General features: G+C 39.7%; 1 protein-coding gene across 3 annotated transcripts in view; it reads left to right on the forward strand.

Moving 5' to 3' along the window:
- Positions 1–20,446, forward strand: part of LOC117405176 (probable ribonuclease ZC3H12C) — a 44,795-nt gene extending 24,349 nt beyond the window's left edge. For all 3 annotated transcript variants that reach the window (XM_034008017.3, XM_034008019.3, XM_034008020.3), the window contains 5 exons: positions 2,102–2,919; positions 8,322–8,461; positions 9,518–9,752; positions 16,368–16,474; positions 16,927–20,446. In XM_034008017.3, the coding sequence (XP_033863908.3) occupies positions 2,102–2,919; positions 8,322–8,461; positions 9,518–9,752; positions 16,368–16,474; positions 16,927–18,335 (2,709 nt within the window). In that variant the 3' untranslated portion in view covers positions 18,336–20,446. The remainder of the gene's footprint in view (positions 1–2,101; positions 2,920–8,321; positions 8,462–9,517; positions 9,753–16,367; positions 16,475–16,926) is intronic.
- The last annotated feature ends 266 nt before the right edge of the window (positions 20,447–20,712 follow it).

Raw genomic sequence — 20,712 nt, forward strand, 5'->3', positions numbered from 1 at the left:
TCTGAATACTTTTGCAAGGCACTGTGTGTATATATATATATATATATATATATATATATATATATATATATATATATATATATATATATATATATATACTGTAGTCAGCTTTCATTAATACGAATTTCCTGGGACCAGCAAAAAACAATCGTCTTATCAGTAATTCGTATTATCAAGAGTTTAAGCCATACTGTCAGTTAATTCATACTGTCAGTTTTTATTGAAGTTACAGTAACACTGAAATCAGATTTCAATTACAGTGCAATGAAAAGTATTATACATTTAAAATAACACTGTGTTTTATTGAAAATACGGCTGTAAGTGAACTTTTAACATTGCAAATAAACTGCACTTGAAATCTGCATGTCGCATTCTGATCACCGGCATTTTTAAACCACAAAAGCAAGGGTAATGCACATTCTTTGCATTGCTTCATGGAAACGGCATTGATTAGTGAGCACTATGGCAATCAAAATGCATCATAGGATCAGTGGTCCAAAACAGCACTAAAATAGCAGTACATAGGCACTAATTCAGATGTAAGCTAATACATTTCCCAATATCCTTTACACTCAGCTGTTCAATTTGTCTTCCATGAAGGGGCTCCAAAATAATCAGCATAAACAGGAAGTTCGTATTCTGTGAATTTACAATAAAGCGACTGCTAAATTTGGCTAGGACCATGTAAAAAAATGAGTAGTGTCAGGAAATGAGGTTGATCCAAGTTCGTTTTAACGAGAATTGACTGTAGTCCCCTGTGAAAAACATGATCACAGATCATGCTGCAAATTTGCAGAATCACCCTTAGGTTGCAGAAATAGTGATGTACTGCAGAATATCTCTGATTTGCAGACCACTGTGAATAACTCTCACTAAAAACCCTCTTGGCAACAGGAAATCAAGTTTCCCATAGCTACCGCAGACTGCCAGCTTGGTTACAGTGCAGTACATCGAATTGCACAACAACGTATTAGTTCTACACTGATAATTAGGCCTGTACTTTATAATATTGGAGCTGTGTTTAAAATTAAAAACATTCAGATTGTAGTGTGAGCAGGTTCAAAGCTGTTCTGACCCACACTTATTATCATTACATTCTGCGATGACAAATGCTGCAAAGGCCACATTTAATCTCAAGATGCATTTGTGAAGAGAAAGGTACAACGAAATTAGTTATTTAAACCCGGTTCATTGTCTACAAATAATGCACAAAAGCGCCCTCTCTGTCCACAATATGGCATTTCATTTTAAATTTACCGACCTTCATTGATGACTAGACGTTCTCTGCTAGGACACCTGGTTTTTAGTCCTGTGCGAATCATGTTTAAGTCAACTCTGGAATTCTTGAAGAAAACTAAGATAAAAGTTCTGGAATGGGCTTCGCAATCACCAGATTGCTTTGGACTGATCTGAAAACCTGTAGCAAAGCATTGTGTATCCAGTCTGTCTGAGCTCAAGATGTAACACACTGGTAAAGATTGACCATAAACATCTGAAAGCCGTAATAAAAGCAAAAGCAGGACACTCGAAATACTAAAACAGGGGTGCCAGTACTTTTGTAATGAACAAATATTTTAAATGATAAAAATATATATAATTGGACATGTAAAGAAAATAATTATAACTAAGGAGTTTTAAATTAAAATGTATGTTTGATAGACATGAAGTAATAAATGTTCAGTTTTGGCAAAACTGTTAAAGAAGGATTGATATGGGCCACAGAAGAATTAAACTGGTGACGGTTTTCTTTGGCTGGTATTCAGAAAACATACTTAAATGATTGCCAAGAGGACACTTCATGAAGTGAGCAGCTGAGGGATAAGAGGAATAAAGCAACCACAAGTGTGGACTATATTCAAAAAGTAAAGCCATAGCTCCTTTCATGGAGTGTAACCCCAGTTCTTGAAGCCATTAAGTGTTTGTTGGGTTTGTGGTGTGAAATGGTTCTACTGCAGCAGGTTAGTAGGCCACTGATAGAAGCTCCAGAGGTATGCTCAGTTTACTATCCATGATTGGCATTTACGTATACCCTGTCAGCCAATCGGAGAACAGGATTTATCTCCGTTGTGATTGAATATATAATCTCTTTTGTCATTTCTAGGATTACAGGACACTTTACTTCCAAGAGTACCCAAATATTAAAAGTGCGGACCCAGGCGTATGCGACAACTTCATGGGCTTGAAAGATCACCTGGACGATGGAATAGATGCCATCCTGGACCTGGATTACCTACATGTGGAGAGCACAGACCAACAGCTCGGCGCAACCTCACTGTGGTCTAGGACAGAGAAGCCCACAATGGACAAAGTAAACTCCAGGAAGGAGGATGGCTCAGCAAGCTTCGCGGAGGACACCACCTGCAACAGTTCCATCGGGGATTCAGAGGAGAGTTCTGACAGTGAGTCCCAACACCTCAGCAGCAGCACAGCAACGGACTCTAGCCCCTTTACAAAAACCCACCGGCAGCTGTGCCGGTCACCATGCATGGAGACGCCTGTGGTTATGAGGACTGAGATCTCACAGGATCTAAAGCCAGAGGAAAACCACGGGACACCCAAAGAGGACAAGAAACCACCGGATGTAGTCAGGGAGTACCAGACCAAAATGGAATTTGCCCTCAAGCTAGGGTATTGTGAGGAGCAGGTCCAGCTCGTTCTGAGCAAGCTGGGCCCAGAGGCGCTAATCAATGACATCCTGGGGGAGCTGGTGAAGCTGGGGAGCATGTCTGAGGCTGACCAGGCCTTGTCAGGTGGTAGCAGTGGGGGCTGTGGCTCCTCATCCTCCTCTACTTCGTCTTGTATCTCATCCTCTTCCTCCACAGAGTCGCACCGTCCTGACTCACCTTCTGAAGAAGAGCTGTCTGATGACACAGACAACCTGAGGCCCATAGTCCTCGATGGCAGTAATGTGGCCATGAGGTAAGTTGAGACTGTTCAAATATTAGCAAAACAAAAAAGGTTTATATTCATATGAAAACAAACAGTGCCCATACTTCCTTCTGGTCTGTCTTCCTTGAACTGTAGCTTTAAACAATGAATCTAAAAGTTTTGAATAACTTCATATTTTGATGAAACTGGGTATGTTGAGTGGGTCCATAGAATAAGCAAAGTACATCAAATTGCAGGTCTCCATCACCTTGGAAAGTTATTACTGCGTTTCATCCAGAATCAGAGCTAGGGGGTGTTTAAGTACAAGCTGTGATACTTGTCACTGAGCGTATAGTCCCTGCCTTTTAACACTGACAAGACATGGTGTCTTATATAGCTTACTTTTAAAGCCCTCTACAGTAGACGAGTTAAACAAATGATTTATCAATGACCTCAATCACTCCCCATGCCTACCAGTATCAAAGGAAGTATGCAGTCCTTCTTGATGTGCAAAATTAATTCTCAGTGTAGGAGATACACTTCATAAAGAAGGAATCATATATATTTAAATGTCAGTTGAAGATATTTAATCTTTGAAGTAAAAAAAAAAAAAAGTATTAACCTAGAAGATTGTACAGCTATGGGCAAAAGTTTTGCATCGCCCTATAGAATTTACTAATTTTGCTTCATAAAGTCGAATGAAACCTGATGAATAATGTTATGTTCACGAATTACATACCGCTTTGCAGTTTTCCATATTTTGTTGTTTCTTTGATTACATGATATTAAAGAAAATATCTAAACTTTTTGCAATAGCTGTATTGTAAATGTCATTATATAATTTTTGTCAATTAAATCTGGACCATGTAAGCAATGAGTTCAGAGGTTGATATATCCAATAATATTGCTCCTCCTCCAGGCCTTGAGATGACCCTGTGGCCATTGATATTTGACTGTGTCCATGTTAGTCTTACTGTAAACGTCTCCCAAAGTTCTGGATGACCCAAGAGTAAAGTACATTCCTATGTGATGTGAAATTAAATCACAAGATTGATGAAAAGTTCATTAAAAGTTGGCCAAAACTCTCAGCAACTAAAAACCAAAATAATGGTATCATTCAGTTTTTAAATATCGTCAAATGATTCTGAAGAGGCAACAAGGTTTTTATTTCACATGCATTGACCCAAATGTCATTTGATTGTATGTGTAGCAAACCTCTGACATGTTCCTATCAGCTCTTCTATTCTTGACTTGAGTGCTGCTGCTTGTTACTTATCCTGTGTGCTTGGAGTTAAGAGCTACAGTCTGAAAGTAGTGGTCTGGGAGTTAAGTGTTTATCCCTCTGATTTAATTGCAATCCTGTTTTAAACTGTATTGCTTGCAGTTCCTGCACCTGGCTTGTTTCCCATGGTATTCATCTGCTTACTTTGACACTTATCAGGGAGATTATATAATCTCCCTGATATATATATATATATAATGTATGGTATGTTTGTCTCTGAATGTTCAGCTTTCCGGACTAGTAACCGATTCACAAATCTCTGGGGTCCCTGTGTCGCTTCTGTGAACTTTGCCCTTTGCTAGTGTAAGCAGACACACAGATGCCATAGTCTTCTGGCTTTCAATTCATGGTTTGAATTTGAGATCCAGTAAGAAAAAAATACTTTTCATAATGTATTGTATTACAAAAACACTAAATATCCCTTAGCTTTTATTGTAATCATTTTACCAAGGCTGCTGTTGCTATAATTAAAATAGTGTTGTGAATATACCTTATTTTCCTGTTCCAAACACTTTATATATTTATTTTCTTTAAGTCACAAGAAAAATATTAAATGTAGCCTAGAAAAGTTGGCAAGTCAACTGTGAGAGGATGGATAAAAGATGAAGAGAAGCTCAGAGTACTCATTCATAAAGTTGACTGTAAAGAAAGCGCACTAAGAAAACAAACATGAATGGCAGAGAAGGGGGGCTCCCGAGTGGCGCATCCAGTAAAAGCACTCGCTAGAGTGCAGGATGCGCTCTATAGCCTGGACGTCGCGAGTTCAAGTCCAGGCTATTCCACAGCCGACCGTGGATGGGAGCTTCCAGGGGGCGGCGCTCAATTGGCCGAGCGTCGCCCGGGGGGAGGGAGGGTTAGGTCGGCCAGGGTGTCCTCGGCTCACCGCGCACCAGCGACCCCTGTTGTCTGGCCGGGCGCCTACGGGCTTGCCTGTAAGCTGCCCAGAGCTGCGTTGTCCTCCGACGCTGTAGCTCTGAGGTGGCTGCACGGTGAGTTCGCAGTGTGTAAAGAAGCGGGCGGCTGACGGCACACGCTTCGGAGGACAGCGTGTGTTCATCTTCGCCCCTCCCGAGTCAGCGCAGGGGTGGTAGCGGTGAGCTGAGCCTAAAAAAAAAAATAATTGGGCATTTCAAATTGGGGAGAAAATAATAAAAAAAACTAATTGGCAACGACTAAATTAAAAAAAAAAAAAAAAATGAATGGCAGAGAATAATGACATTGATACTACACTATACACCTGGCTTGTACAACAACGCACGCAGGGGACACCTCTTTCAGGCCCAATCCTGCAAGCAAAAGCACAAGACTTTGCAAATGACTAAAGGTCATTTAATAGCAGAGGTTGGTTTTGGTGCTGGCAAAAGAGACATGTCATCCGTGAAGGGACTCTAAAAGGGGAGCAACAATCTACAGCAAGCAGCTGTTAATTATCCAGCAGAACTGAAGGAGATCATACAAGCCGGTGGATATAAAGAACAACAGATCTATAACACAGATGAAGATGATGTTTTTTGAAAATTGCTGCCCTGCAAGACACAGTGTACGAGGGAACATCCGCAAAAAGAAGGCTACAAGTAACAGAAGGATCGTGTCACAGTGCTGACAGCTAATAAAACTGGGGAGCACAAACTGCCACTTCTCATCGGAAAGAGTAAAAGCCACGCTGTTTTCACCATGTGAATATGCGTAATCTGCCTGTTGTCTACAAAGCAAGTAAGAATGCCTGGATGACCAGCCACATATATTCAAGTCATGGTTTTTGTATTCATTTGTGCCTCAAACCTGTTTTGTTTTTGCAGTGTAAGGCAATTCTTCTGGTAGATAACAGCCCTGCTGAACAATGGCAAAATGAAGGTTGTGTACGTACCAAAAAACACAATCAGGACAGGTTAACTAAACTACATATCGCATTGACTTCAGTTTTATCGCAGACAGTATTTTGCCATTTTTATAGCTGGTTTTGGCTTCCACTGTATAATACATTTGTATGAGTGATGCAGTAGCAATGCAAAAACATTTTCTTTCACCTCAGCATTTTTTACAAACAGCATAATCCTTTTTGTAAGACTCTTAACCCATTTACACTTGCCACTTTTAAGCTTCTTAGCTCTAGGACGCCTTTTTTTTTGTAGTGTAAATGCAGCCATCCTAATTGCACGGTTTTGTTCTGTTTTTTTCTTTGCTGTGAATGCGTCTGTCCCTGAGTCAGCTCACACAGAGGCACGTTGTGAGCAACACCCTCGGTGTCAGTCTTACTCAGCCATCTCCTTCGGAACAGGACGCATAAACACACTGAGCTGAAGCCATGGACATGACAGACTGGAGTGATCAGAGACGGTGCTTGCTATTATTATGTTTAATCGCCTAGCGTTATCTTGGTAATAAGAGGCACAAAAAGTACACTTGTCTGATATGACAAGAAAACGGAGAACCAACAAAATACTAGATTTCAGTTAATATGATCTGCTTTTGTTATATACTGTACTGCCCACCTATGTTTACTTGAATGATGCCCAGCGTACTTCAATAACAGTGGCAAACTTGATACAAATAAATTAATTACAAAATAATACACCCATCTATGATTTCCGGTGTTTTACCTCCAATACTGTTAGCGAGTATCATTCATCTCGAAACACACACATTCTCACTGTCGGACTACTCACACTGATAACTCTGTGTAATTGTAACAAATAAATAGTTATAGTTTAGGTTTGAATGATCCTGGTGATTCCATAAAGGTCTATAAACATGAAGAATATATTCACATTTTATCACTGCTTTATGCACAATTGTTATTTACTGACTACACCTTTAAATAAAAAAGAAGCAAAACAGTACTCTTCCAGGTCTAGAACAAACAGAAGAAAACAGCTGATTCACTATGTAACACAATTTTTGTTCCTGGGTAGTAAGTGTTATTTCCTAATTGCTTATGCCTCAAAAGTATAGAAAATGGCTATTATTCCCCACAAACTTTGCTTTTGTGACCAGGACAGTGATATTTTGAAATTTACCTATTTCCAATGAGAAAACGGGCGAATTTGTGTCTTCGTTCACATAAAGTCAGAAAAAAAACATATGAATCCAAATTAACATGTATTTATACTAAAATAATATAAAAATGACTACAAAAGATTTAGAAGTGAGTAGTTTTTCGAGATTTACGATTATACTGTGAATCACTTTCACGAATCAGCCCCCAAATGTAGTCTCCCATCATGTTCCCAGGAACAAAAAAAAAAAAAAAAAAAATTGTTACACGGTGTTATTGTTCATTTTCTTTAGTGAAATACTGTTTATTTCTTAAATTAAAACTGCTGTGCAGTGTTAAATATTTAGTTTTTGATATATATATATATATATATATATATATATATATATATATATATATATATATATATATATATATATATATATATATAATTATATCTGAGAATGTTAAACTACCAGTAATATAAACCCTATTTTAATGCTTAGACATGCAGGAACCGTGTGTATGTAATATTATTAAACACAATATAAGCTTCATTTTATTTGCAACTTGTAGTTCAGTTATTATTTGTAGTTCAGTTATTATTTCTAACAGTATTTAAAACAGTTTTCTAAGGGGGACAAACAGTGAAGTTTAACTAGCTATAAGAAATAATAATATGCTGGGTATCTTTGTTAGCGGCCAGATAAAGGCCCATGTTAACTGTAAAATGAAAAAGAATTTCAATAATTTGTAAACTCAGGAAACCGCACTGCACTAAGTCTATTATCTTTTCATTCCATGTATAGTGAGGTCAGGAGGTATGACGGCTGAGGTCATGCACTTTAGTTCAGGGGCTCTGCACGTGCATACTGGTTCAGAGCCCACTTAGCACGCTGCTCAAGTGTAAACGGTTGGCACAAATGAGAAGAATGTTTGAATCCAGTCGACTCAAGTCAGGTCGGAGTTTTAAGTGTTAACGCACTATATGTTAGCCCCTTTTAATCTGAAAGATCCAACTCTCTATCATCACCATGTAATTCAGTCCCTTGTGGTAATTCTAATTTCTGGATTCCACTGTGCTTTAATCACACCATTCGATTCTCCATGTCAATAAGCTTTACAAATAGGCTGGCCTTGAAATCCATTCAAATTCCAGTGCAAGTTTTCTAAGATGTTCTATTATTGATGTTTCAGCCATGGCAACAAGGAAGTGTTTTCCTGTCACGGAATTAAACTGGCAGTGGACTGGTTTTTGGACCGTGGCCATAAAGACATCACAGTGTTTGTGCCCGCTTGGAGAAAAGAACAGTCGAGACCAGATGCCCTTATAACAGGTACTCTTTCATTAACTGTTCATGTCCATAATAGACGGCCTTAACATATGTTCACCATGTACAACTATTTGTAAGAATGTGATGTTGACACCCCATGAAAAAGTCGAAGGGCCTGATTTTGACAAATGTTAAAAAATGGAAGTCAATGTGATGTGCAAACTCAAGAGCGTCCTGCATAGAGCAGAGGCTGGCCACTGGCGAGATTTGGTTAGCGCTGGTCAATCCATGGAAAGTGGGAGACAGAAAGGATTAGCAAATCAAGAGAAACTGTGTTTTCTATCATTTTTCCATAATAATAAAATAAGCATGGACGGCTTATATTGGGTACAGTGAAGAAACTACATCTACAGTATGGAACATAATAAACCCTAACCCTGAAATCTGACACGAAACGGATATGTGCTTATAATAAAATGAATCAGCTTGGAATTGTTTCACACAGGTATGGAGTATGAGCTTCATATCATTTAAAAAAAAAGAAAGTTTTTGTTTGATTGAATGAAAGCTGTCATTTATAAAGCAGCACTAAGTGTATCAAGCTGGGTCGTCACACACAGTATGTATGTATGTATGTATGTATGTATGTATGTATGTATGTATGTATGTATGTATGTATGTATGTATGTACATACATACAGTACACGGCTACTAGCCTGCAGATACAGGGAGGGGCCATATCAAAAGTTGTATTGCAGACTTGCCTGTGAAATTGTAGGATAAAACACCAGGTTATTTTGTTATTTTTTTTGTCAATGCATTTATATTTTAATGTCAGATTTTTTCGGAATGCCTGCACATAATAAACCCATCTTTAAAATCGCTCAGGTGAAAATGATAATGAGGCCACTCCCCAATTTTACCTGAATTTTAACTGGGCAAAACATGGCACCAGAATCCCTCCACAGGGCCATGTTTGATGACATTCGTTGGCACCTGATTATGAGGTGCTAACAACCTATGCCTTGCGTTACTGCCTTGCCCTGTGATCAGGGTTGGGTCCTAAGCTATCATGTTTAGATGTGTAAAATGTACTTTTTTTTCTTGTTTTTTAAATAGACCAAGAAATCTTGCGGAAACTGGAAAGGGAGAAGATCCTGGTGTTCACCCCCTCCAGACGTGTGCAGGGGCGGAGGGTGGTCTGTTATGATGACAGGTTCATAGTCAAGCTCGCCTATGAGTCAGACGGCATCATTGTATCCAATGACAACTACAGGGATCTGGCCAACGAGAAGCCTGAATGGAAGAAGTTTATTGATGAACGATTGCTGATGTATTCCTTTGTCAATGACAAGTGAGTTTCCATCTTTTCAATGTATATTTTTTAAAATGGGTAGAAAAAGGAAATACTGTAATCCTTACATATAATTAACCTGAAGTGTCATATGTGCGTGGACATCTCTTAATTTACAGGATGAAAAGTGAATACAGGCGCTGAGTTTACAAATTCTTGAAATCCTTTTTTGTTTCGTAGTAAGCACGGCTCTTCTTTGATGATACCCATCACATGGTTATTTATTTCTTAAAATGGATGTTAAAATGCACTTTGTTTTGAATTGAATTACAAAACAAACTACTTAAAGTTATCTTACCTTTACAATATTATGTTCTAGTGATGGGTGATAGTACCGGTACCAACGGTATACCGCGATACCAAAATGTTTCTTTTCCAGTATCTGCACTCTGGGGAACCACATACTTGCCAACATTTGGAAACTGTTCAACGGGACGCTCGTCCCCTGGGGAGGGTTATACGCATCATACACATGGGAGGGGTCATACGCAAAAAACACTATTATATAATAAGACGTATCCCCTCAACTCAACACCGCACTACCAGCATGACAGTAAACATAGACGCAATGAAGCATTCTTACTCTTGCTGCACGAAGAGCACAGCGTGTGGTTTTCACTAACTCTACTGTCCAGAATAAATTAATTTTTTTTCTATGTGTAAATATCAGGACTTTCTTCCTATGCATCGGGATGCGGGACATTTACTAGGAAATCTGGACTATCCCGACCATATAGACCAATACTAAAAAAAAAAAAAAAAGTAAGAAATGCAACAAGTTTGATTTAGGATTATTTGGGGTTTTTGGCCAATGAAGTCAGCCACGCCATCGACAACGGAAAGCCAAAATGCCGAAGATGTTTGAAAGAAATTCTGGATACTTTTGTGTTTGAAAGAAATTCTGGATACTTTTATGTTTGAAAGAAATTCTGGTTACTTTTGTGTTTGAAAGAAATTCTGGATACTTTTGTGTCAAATCAAGAAGAAGTCAAGGAAGAGCTTTTGCAGCAGGTTGAAAATCACACGTGTGACTCAAATCAACAGACAAGTCTGATGAAAATACAGATGATCCAGAGAATAAGAGAAAAAAAACTTGACTTGCAAGGGCTGCTATCCACCATCAAGTCGCAGAAAAAAAGGTGAGACAACTGCATTAGCACATTAGCAGGCACACCTACTACACTCTGCAAGAGGAAGCCTGACAAGCGAGTTTATACTCTATGGTCAAATGGAAGACATAGATGCTGAAGAAGATCCTTTAGCTTGGTGGAAGAAAAATTCAGGAAGTTTACCCTTGCTTTCTGGGTTTACCAGAAAATACCTGTGCATTGCAGCTTCGAGTTGTGCTTCCAAATGGGTGATTAGCACATCAAGAATCATCTGCAGTCCAAGACGCAGCACACTTAAACAAGAAAATGTGGCTATGTTCGTGTTTCTTGCAAAAAACCTGCCACTAGTGAAACAACTTGAGACCATGTCAAAGTAAAACAGATGAGATCAAAATGTGTTGCTGAAACTGTTCCCAGTTTTAATGAAAAGCTTGAGCCTACTTGAGCCTAGTTGATAACTTTTTGTACCTTATTTACTTATATATTCTTGAATGCGTGCTGACAATAATTTTGAATTTAAAATGATTGGCTAGTTCACCTAACTGCAAAATGTGGAGTTTACTTGCTCACTTGCCAGTTACTGTAAATTTGAGCATAAGAAGTTCTTTGTTTTGCAACTTAGAAAAGCAGGTGCATGTTGACTTTTTTTTCTTCAACTTTTAGCATGTTGTGTTATAACTGTTTGTGTTACATGTACTGTGTTTTTTTTTAATTTAAAACATTTTATGATTTGTCATAATGGAATATGGTGCAAAAGATTCATATGAGTAAAAGTATTACAAATAACAGGAACTCCTATTTTTTTATTACTGTTCCGCTTAACTTGTTACTTTTCTGGTGGTATCGTGATACTAGAATTGGTGTTGGTATCGTGATAGTATCGTGATACTGGAATTGGTGTTGGTATCGTGATAGTATCGTGATACTAGAATTGGTGTTGGTATCGTGATAGTATCGTGATACTAGAATTGGTGTTGGTATCGTGATAGTATCGTGATACTAGAATTGGTGTTGGTATCGTGATAGTATCGTGATACTAGAATTGGTGTTGGTATCGTGATAGTATCGTGATACTGGAATTGGTGTTGGTATCGTGATAGTATCGTGATACTAGAATTGGTGTTGGTATCGTGATAGTATCGTGATACTAGAATTGGTGTCGGTATCGTGATAGTATCGTGATACTAGAATTGGTGTTGGTATCGTGATAGTATCGTGATACTAGAATTGGTGTCGGTATCGTGATAGTATCGTGATACTAGAATTGGTGATAGTATCGTGATACTAGAATTGGTGTTGGTATCGTGATAGTATCGTGATACTAGAATTGGTGTTGGTATCGTGATAGTATCGTGATACTAGAATTGGTGTCGGTATCGTGGAGCAACATTTTGGTATCGCCTTGGCATTGCCTGTTATGTTCAAAAAACTATTTTTTATAATATGCTTATATTTTTCTTAAGATTGTCTATGCAATAAAAGTTGGTTTTAAATTAATTTAACCTTCTCCGATAACAACATTAATATATATATATATATATATATATATATATATATATATATATATATATATATATATATATATATATATATATATACACACACTACTGTGCAAAAGTTTTAGGCAGGTGTAAAAAAATGCTGTAAAGTAAGAATGCTTTCAAAAATAGACATGTTAATAGATTATATTTATCAATTAACTAAATGCAAAGTGAGTGAACAGAAGAAAAATCTAAATCAAATCCATATTTGGTGTGACCACCCTTTGCCTTCAAAACAGCATCAATTCTTCTAGGTACACTTGCACAAAGTCAGGGATTTTGTAGGCATATAGTCAGGTGTATGATCAAACAGCTATACCAAACAGGTGCTAATGATCATCAATTCAATATGTAGGTTGAAACACAATCATTAACTGAAACAGAAACAGCTGTGTAGGAGGAATAAAACTAGGTGAGGAACAGCCGAACTCAGCTAACAAAGGTGAGGTTGCTGAAGACAGTTTACTGTCAAAAGTCATACACCATGGCAAGACTGAGCACAGCAACAAGACACAAGGTAGTTATACTGCATCAGCAAGGTCTCTCCCAGGCAGAAATTTCAAGGCAGACAGGGGTTTCCAGATGTGCTGTCCAAGCTCTTTTGAAGAAGCACAAAGAAACGGGCAACATTGAGGACCGTAGACGCAGTGGTCGGCCAAGGAAACTTACTGCAGCCGATGAAAGACACATCATGCTTACTTCCCTTCGCAATCGGAAGATGTCCAGCAGTGCCATCAGCTCAGAATTGGCAGAAAACAGTGGGACCCTGGTACACCCATCTACTGTCCAGAGAATTCTGGTCAGAAGTGGCCTTCATGGAAGACTTGCGGCCAAAAAGCCATACCTCCGACGTGGAAACAAGGCCAAGCGACTCAACTATTTGAAATATTTGGCTGTAGCAGAAGGCAGTTTGTTCGCCGAAGGGCTGGAGAGCGGTACACGAATGAGTGTCTGCAGGCAACAGTGAAGCATGGTGGAGGTTCCTTGCAAGTTTGGGGCTGCATTTCTGCAAATGGAGTTGGGGATTTGGTCAGAATTAATGGTCTCCTCAATGCTGAGAAGTACAGGCAAATACTTATCCATCATGCAATACCATCAGGGAGGCATCTGATTGGCCCCAAATTTATTCTGCAGCTTGACAATGACCCCAAACATACAGCGAAAGTCCTTAAGAACTATCTTCAGCATAAAGAAGAACAAGGAGTCCTGGAAGTGATGGTATGGCCCCCACAGAGCCCTGATCTCAACATCATCGAGTCTGTCTGGGATTACATGAAGAGAGAGAAGCAAATGAGGCTGCCTAAATCCACAGAAGAACTGTGGTTAGTTCTCCAAGATGTTTGGGCCAACCTACCTGCCGAGTTCCTTCAAAAACTGTGTGCAAGTGTACCTAGAAGAATTGATGCTGTTTTGAAGGCAAAGGGTGGTCACACCAAATATTGATTTGATGTAGATTTTTCTTCTGTTCATTCACTTTGCATTTTGTTAATTGATAAATATAAACTATTAACATGTCTATTTTTGAAAACATTCTTACTTTACAGCATTTTTTCACACCTGCCTAAAACTTTTGCACAGTACTGTATATATATATATATATATATATATATATATATATATATAATCAAGAAGACAACAGTTTTAGTGAAAGAAATAATCAGTATTTTATTAAAGAAAATAAAATGGGGGGGGGGGCTCTCGAGTGGCGCATCCAGTAAAGGCGCTCCGCGCGGAGTGCAGGATGAGCCCTATAGCCTGGAGACCGCAGGTTCGAATCCAGGCTATGTCACAGCCGACCGTGACTGGGAGTTCCTAGGGGGCGGCGCACAATTGGCTGAGCACTGCCCGGGTAGGGAGGGCTTAGGTCGGCAGGGGAATCCACGGCTCGCCACGCATCAGCGACCCCTGTGGCCGATCGGGCGCCTGTGGATCTGCAGTGGAGCCGCCAGATCTGTGTTGTCCTCCGGCACTATAGGTCTGGTGGCATTGCTGTGGATCTGCAGTGCAAAAAATGACGGCTTGGCAGGAGCATGTTTCGGAGGATGCGTGTTCCAGCCTCCGTTTCCCGAGTCGGCAGGGGGGTTGTGAGCGGTGAGCCGAGGATACAGATAATAATTGGGCATGCTAAATTGGGGTGAAAACCGGGGTAAAATAATTGGCGAGGACTAAATTAAAAAAAACAACAACAAAAAAAAAAAAAAAAAAAAATGAAATGAAGATAATGTGCATTTACCTGTAAACAATCAGCAGTTTTTTCTCTTTGCTACAAACTTGCAAGAGTACTGTTTTGCTTGTTTTTCTTCTAAAGCACATTTTGAGTGTTTTTTTTTTTATTATTCAGTTCATCAAAATCTAAACAGTAACTGTTTGTTTATTTGTGAAAGTAAATGAAACGCAGTTCAGGAAATGGTAGAATATATTTGTTTAATTTTATAATTAAGATTTATTTTTATCTTACGTTTATAATGTATTGTTATTGAAGTATGCAGGACACATGTCAGGTAAACATTGGGGATGATACAGTATAAAATGAATACATATCGTTTATTGGAGCCATGAAGCTAAACGAGCGTTCTCCAAGTGTGGTGCACTTTTGCTTGGGAATAACAAGCAGGCCAGAGTCGGAGGACCTCAGCTTGCAGGCAGGGACATAGCGGGTCAGCAGGTTGAGGAGGTACTTGGGACTCGAGAATTTTGAAAGTAATCCTGAACTTTACAGGTAGCCAGTGCAGCTGGGCAAGACGGGGGGTGACGCGTTCACGTTTTTTACATCTGGTAAGGATCCTGGCGGCGGCATTCTGAACTAACTACAGTCGGTTGATGGCGCGTGCCGGAAGACCACCATAGAGTGAGTTGCAGTAGTCAAGTCGAGAGGAGACAAATGCATGACAGAGTATCTCCGAATCCGGGAGGGAAAGGTAGGGATGGACTTTGGAGATGTTTCAAATGTGGTAGTAGGAAGATTTGACCACAGAGGAGATGTGAGCATCAAAGTTAAGGTTGCTGTCCAGAAGTACACCAAGGCTTCGTACAGTGGGGGAAGGCAGCAGCAGACAGTTCCCGAGGTTCAAGGCAGCTATATTGAGATTCTTAAGTTGAGTTTCAGATCCTACTAGAGGAGTTCAGATTTGCTAGTGTTGAGCTGAAGAAAATTGTCAGACATCCAGGCCTCGATGTTTTGAATGCAAGCTGAGAGCCGGACCATAGCAGAGGGGCTTCCAGGGTTGAGTTTTTCTGGGTGTCATCAGCATAAGAGTGAAACATGAGGCTATGTTGGTGGATGAGGTGACCAAAGGGAAGCATGTAGATGTTGAAGAGAAGTGGCCCAAGAACAGACCTTTGAGGGATACCACAAGTGACCGGGTTTGCAACACCACTGCATCCAGCATAGAAAACAGACTGCATGCGTCCAGATAGGTAAGAGGACATCCAGGAGAGACAGGTTTCAGAGATCCCAGCATACTTCTGAAGGCGGTCAAGAAAAATGCTGTGATCTATGTTGTCAAAAGCAGCTGTTAGGTCAAGGAGGACAAGCACAGAGGGAGCAGCAGCATCACCATTAAGCAGAAGATCATTTACAATCCAGAGCAGAACAGTTTCAATACTGTTATGCTGCCGGAAGCCTGCAGAGATTCAAGCAGATTGTTATCCTAAATGTTCATGAGATATGAGACATAGAAAGATAAACACAAAACAATTTGCATGTATGAGGTTTTTTTTTCCCCAGTACATTCATGTTGGAGGTGCCGTAAAAAAAAAAGATATATATAAAAATGTAATGTTTGAAAAGATAAAACACAATTGCATCTTCCTTTAAACTTGTTAATTTTTAAAGCAAAGGAACTTACCATATGAATCAATGCGATTACCTTTGAATAGGATAGTGGCCCTTGATGGGTTAACTTGATATCCCTGCTGTTGTCTGCAGTATTTATTTAACCAGGTTACTGTTTCTTGATCTTCAGGTTCATGCCACCTGATGATCCACTGGGTCGCCACGGCCCAAGCTTGGATAACTTCCTGAGAAAAAGAGCCATCGTACCAGAACACAAAAAACAACCTTGCCCATATGGTAAGTTTGTGTCTGCCTTTTAATTCACATGAGAAAATGGGTGCCTTTTTTATTTCTTTTTTTAATTTGATTTATTTATTTATTTATTTATTTATTTATTTAGAGGGCAGAGGGGGTACAATTGTCAACCTGGCATTCATGAGATCCACTGTTCACAACCTAAACCAAATGAATCACTGCAGTGGTCTCAACTGTTGTTTTGTTTTGTGATAGTTACACACACACAAAAAAAAAGTAGTAATGATGCATGTAAAACATTATTTCACCCAAACTTGTACTGTACTATACTGTAACTCCCACATAATGCAAGGAGCCTGGATTGTAGCAGCATGAATAATGAGATAATGAATAGACCTATTGGAGGAATGGATGCACAGGCTAAGGGAATTCACGTTGATATGTTTCTTAAATTGAATAGATGTTTTAATTACCTTTTATTTTTTATGTAACAGGTAAAAAGTGCACTTACGGGCATAAGTGTAAATTTTATCACCCAGAGAGAGGTACTCAGCCCCAGCGCTCTGTAGCGGATGAGCTTCGTGCCATAGCTAAAAACACAGCGGTCAAAGGAATGAACGAAGGTGGGCTGGTCAAGAGTCACAGCATGCCGGCAAGCTCCAAATCCGACAGCTGCTCTGACATCAAGCGCACGGCTCCAAAAAGACAGTCAGACCCCAGTATCAGGACTCCAGCTTACCACGAGCTAGAAGAGAAGCTGAGCACCAAAATCAAAGCTGAGAAACGCTCTGTTGCCTCGCCAGTTATCAAAAGCAGTTCCCCTCATCCTCATTCTCATTCTCAGAAACCTCACCCCTGTGCCCCAACAAGCAACGCCCTTCATCCCTCTCAAAGAGCACCTATGATTGTGACCAAAAACCACGGGACGCCCATGGCATACAACGAGCAGTACCCCAAATGTGACTCTCCAGTTGACATGAACTATTACTCCATGATCAGTGCATACTCCAACCTGAGCATCGTGGGGCCCAGGAGCCCAGACAAGCGTTTTTCTGTGGACACAGATCACAGGATCAGCTCTGTCGCCTCGGACTGCAGCAGCGAAGGCAGCATGAGCTGTAGCAGCAGTGACTCTTACATTGGATACAACGAACGCTCTTACATGAGCTCACCAGACCCGCTGCTAGAGGAGAACCTCAAGTGTCACCACCACCACCACCACCCCCCTCCTCCTCCTCCTCCTCCTCACCACAATCGCCTTCATTCACAGCCTTTTGGCCACAACTATCATGATGCCTTAGCCCGGGTTCAAAGTTCTGGGCACGAGGAGCCCAAATCTCATCTAAAGCCATCCATTCCCTACCTCCACCCTCACCTGCAGCACCCGGTGGTGGGGGCCCGCTCTAGTTGCCCAACCGACTACCCTGGACCGCAGAATCACCAGCACTCCCAGACCAGGGCCTTGGTTTCGACTCGGATTGACAGCCATTCTGACTCGCGACTTTACCACAACTCCCTGCTGCGGCAAAGGAAGCCCCATCCTGGCCAGGAGCACTTTGGGAGTTGGGACAGCCTGAGTTATGGGATGGATGCTTATGGCTACCACCAAGGCTACTCTTTACCCAGTAAATCCACGCAGCCTTGTTACGAGCAGTTCACATTCCAAAGCTTGCCCGAGAACCGGGATCAGTCCTGGAGGATGCCCTGGGGACGCAGCATGCCCCAGCAAGAGCCCCCAAAGCCTTCAAGGTATCAGGATCTCCGGGAGAAGGTCTTTCTAAACCTTTGCAATATCTTCCCACCCGACGTGGTGCAGATGGTAATGAATAGGAGTCCTCACATGACGAATGCTCAGCAGCTGGCTGCTGCCATTCTGGCGGAACAGTCCCAACAAGGTTACTGAACGGGGACGCGTCCGGCACAACGTGTTCCTCGTTTTATTTCTTCAGCACAAAAGCTGAGGGAGGTTTGCTACAATAGCATTTTGTATTATTATTTTTAACTTTGCAATGTGGTTGTTACAAACAGCAAAATACTTTGAAACCTGCATAAATAGTTATTTTGGGATGGACCCCCTTCTATCAGAAATACCACACATTTCTGTTGAATGTAAAATGCAGCCGTTTGGATTTTTAAAATCCAAATTTAAATCATACAGCTCTCAATACATTGCTTACTACCTACGCCATCATGGCCATTCAGTATTTGAAGCACAATTGTCTTCTGAAATGTACAGAAAAAAAATAATTTCACCCAGCAATAGACTCCTTCCTAAATTAGCCATATTATACAGGCTTCACTTTATAAAAACTTAGAGGGTTTTCATTGTACTTTTCTGGTGTCTGTAAAACAAAGCAAATGAAATGAATTTATTTTACCTTTACCATTTTATTTAACACAAAAAAAAATTAGCAACAATGTAACTTGGTTTGTTGAGGAGGTTTTCTTTTTATGGCACTTTTCACTCTTGTTTGTTCTATTATATAAGAAGTGTTCTGATAACTGTTGGCAATCAAGTCTAAGGAACCTCAAAATAAGAGATTGGTATTATTCATTGTGTTTTAGACTGGGTGTTGCAGGGCTACTTTGACACACTTCTTTATTCCATCAATCCTAAAGCCATCCCAGTGACTACAATAATGTACTGCACTACTTATTTATTTGGAAGGTTTTAATAAGACCTGTTTCTGCTTGTGCAGTCCTCATCATATGCTCAGTATCCCAGCTAAAGTGAGAACACATTCCTCTGTTTTCCTAAAGGGTAGAGTTTCCTTTACGTTATTGTGTGCTTTATTCTCTATTCACTTTTTGTGGTATAACAGTGTTGTGCATGTTATGAGATTTTTTAACTTGAGCAGACACTATTACAATCACAAAAGGATTTTTCACGAGGATATGCAAAGTAGCTCTTGATAATGCACTGTAGTGTACAATTTAATGCTATTTTATTTACTGAAATGAATAAGTTATTTTTTATTTAATATGTTTCCTGTAAGTTAATTCATGTTTGTTATAAAGTTAGTTACAGAGCTGTTGTGTTAGTAGGAGGTCTGAATCTTTCCACAAATTTAGTAGCAGGAACAGCCGAAATGTCTGTGTACCTCAGTTTTAGTAAGGGGTGTTTCTGGCATGTTATTAATGGGTTTTTGCTAGCTGCTATTGCAGCCGATTCTTTTCTGTAGCAAGCCTGATTTGCACATGATTTCACTTCCTGTTTTTGCTAGATCAGTGATAACCAAAACAATTGTCTGCAGGTCAGTGTCTACAAAGGACTGTACAGGATTTTAATCACTCTAGCCTTCTAAACCTTTTATCGTTTGGGATATTATCCATCTTTTAAAGGGACATTCCCACTTTAAGGTGGGTTAGGAGCTAAACTACCAATAGCTTGACTACTACATTTAGCTTCTTTCCAATCCTTGTTCATGTTTAATTAATTCTTCGATTTAAAATGCATTTTATAAAAACAGCTAATCTCTTGGCATGCTGGTTTGGTTTGTTGACCCTCCATCTGATGTGGGTCTTTGCCAGCTCCATTTATGGAGATGACAAGATGCATGCAGGATATCCAGCACCAGGTATGTCTGGTTTACACTGTGGCAGACACACAGACAGACATTAGTAGCATATTCTTTTCTACAGTGGTGTTTGAAGCACTTTTGTGACTAATATAAATCTACTACAAGTTTTATTTTTTAATTTGGAAATGACCCACACACCAAAACATACCTGAAAATGTCCCTTGTGAAAGTAATATTATTCACTAAGCTCACTGTACAGTTTTCCTTAGCAGCTATCAGCACAACCCTTGATAGCCACAAAACACCTTTCCTTGTTGATACAAATTGTATCTTTTAAATTAATGATTAATGACAGATTTTTTTTATATATATAAATATATATGTACAGTAGTTATAGACACACATGTAACTGTTATTAAAGATATTTTGGGCAACATTTTATCGTTTATTTTCAGTTAAATGGTCAGAGGTTTCAGTTATACAACAAGAAAGGGCAGGGTGGGGGGGTTTATATAGTACATTAGTCAAGAAATGTTGGGACTGTGAACTGTCATGATATCAAGTAGCATTTGTACAATACACTGATTGTGCAGAGAGGTGCTGTAGCTACAGTATCGCTCACTATTTTGACTGCTGTGAATATTCTTGAAATTCAAAGCTACATTTTAGAATGTCTGTATTGTTTTGGTTGGTTTTTGGGCAACCTGACAATCATGAAATCTCAAGGAAATGTAAAATGCTGCCTGAAGTAATGTCCAA

The sequence above is a fragment of the Acipenser ruthenus genome, chromosome 9 (genome assembly GCF_902713425.1).
Source record: "Acipenser ruthenus chromosome 9, fAciRut3.2 maternal haplotype, whole genome shotgun sequence".
NCBI classification, from domain to species: Eukaryota; Metazoa; Chordata; class Actinopteri; order Acipenseriformes; family Acipenseridae; genus Acipenser; species Acipenser ruthenus.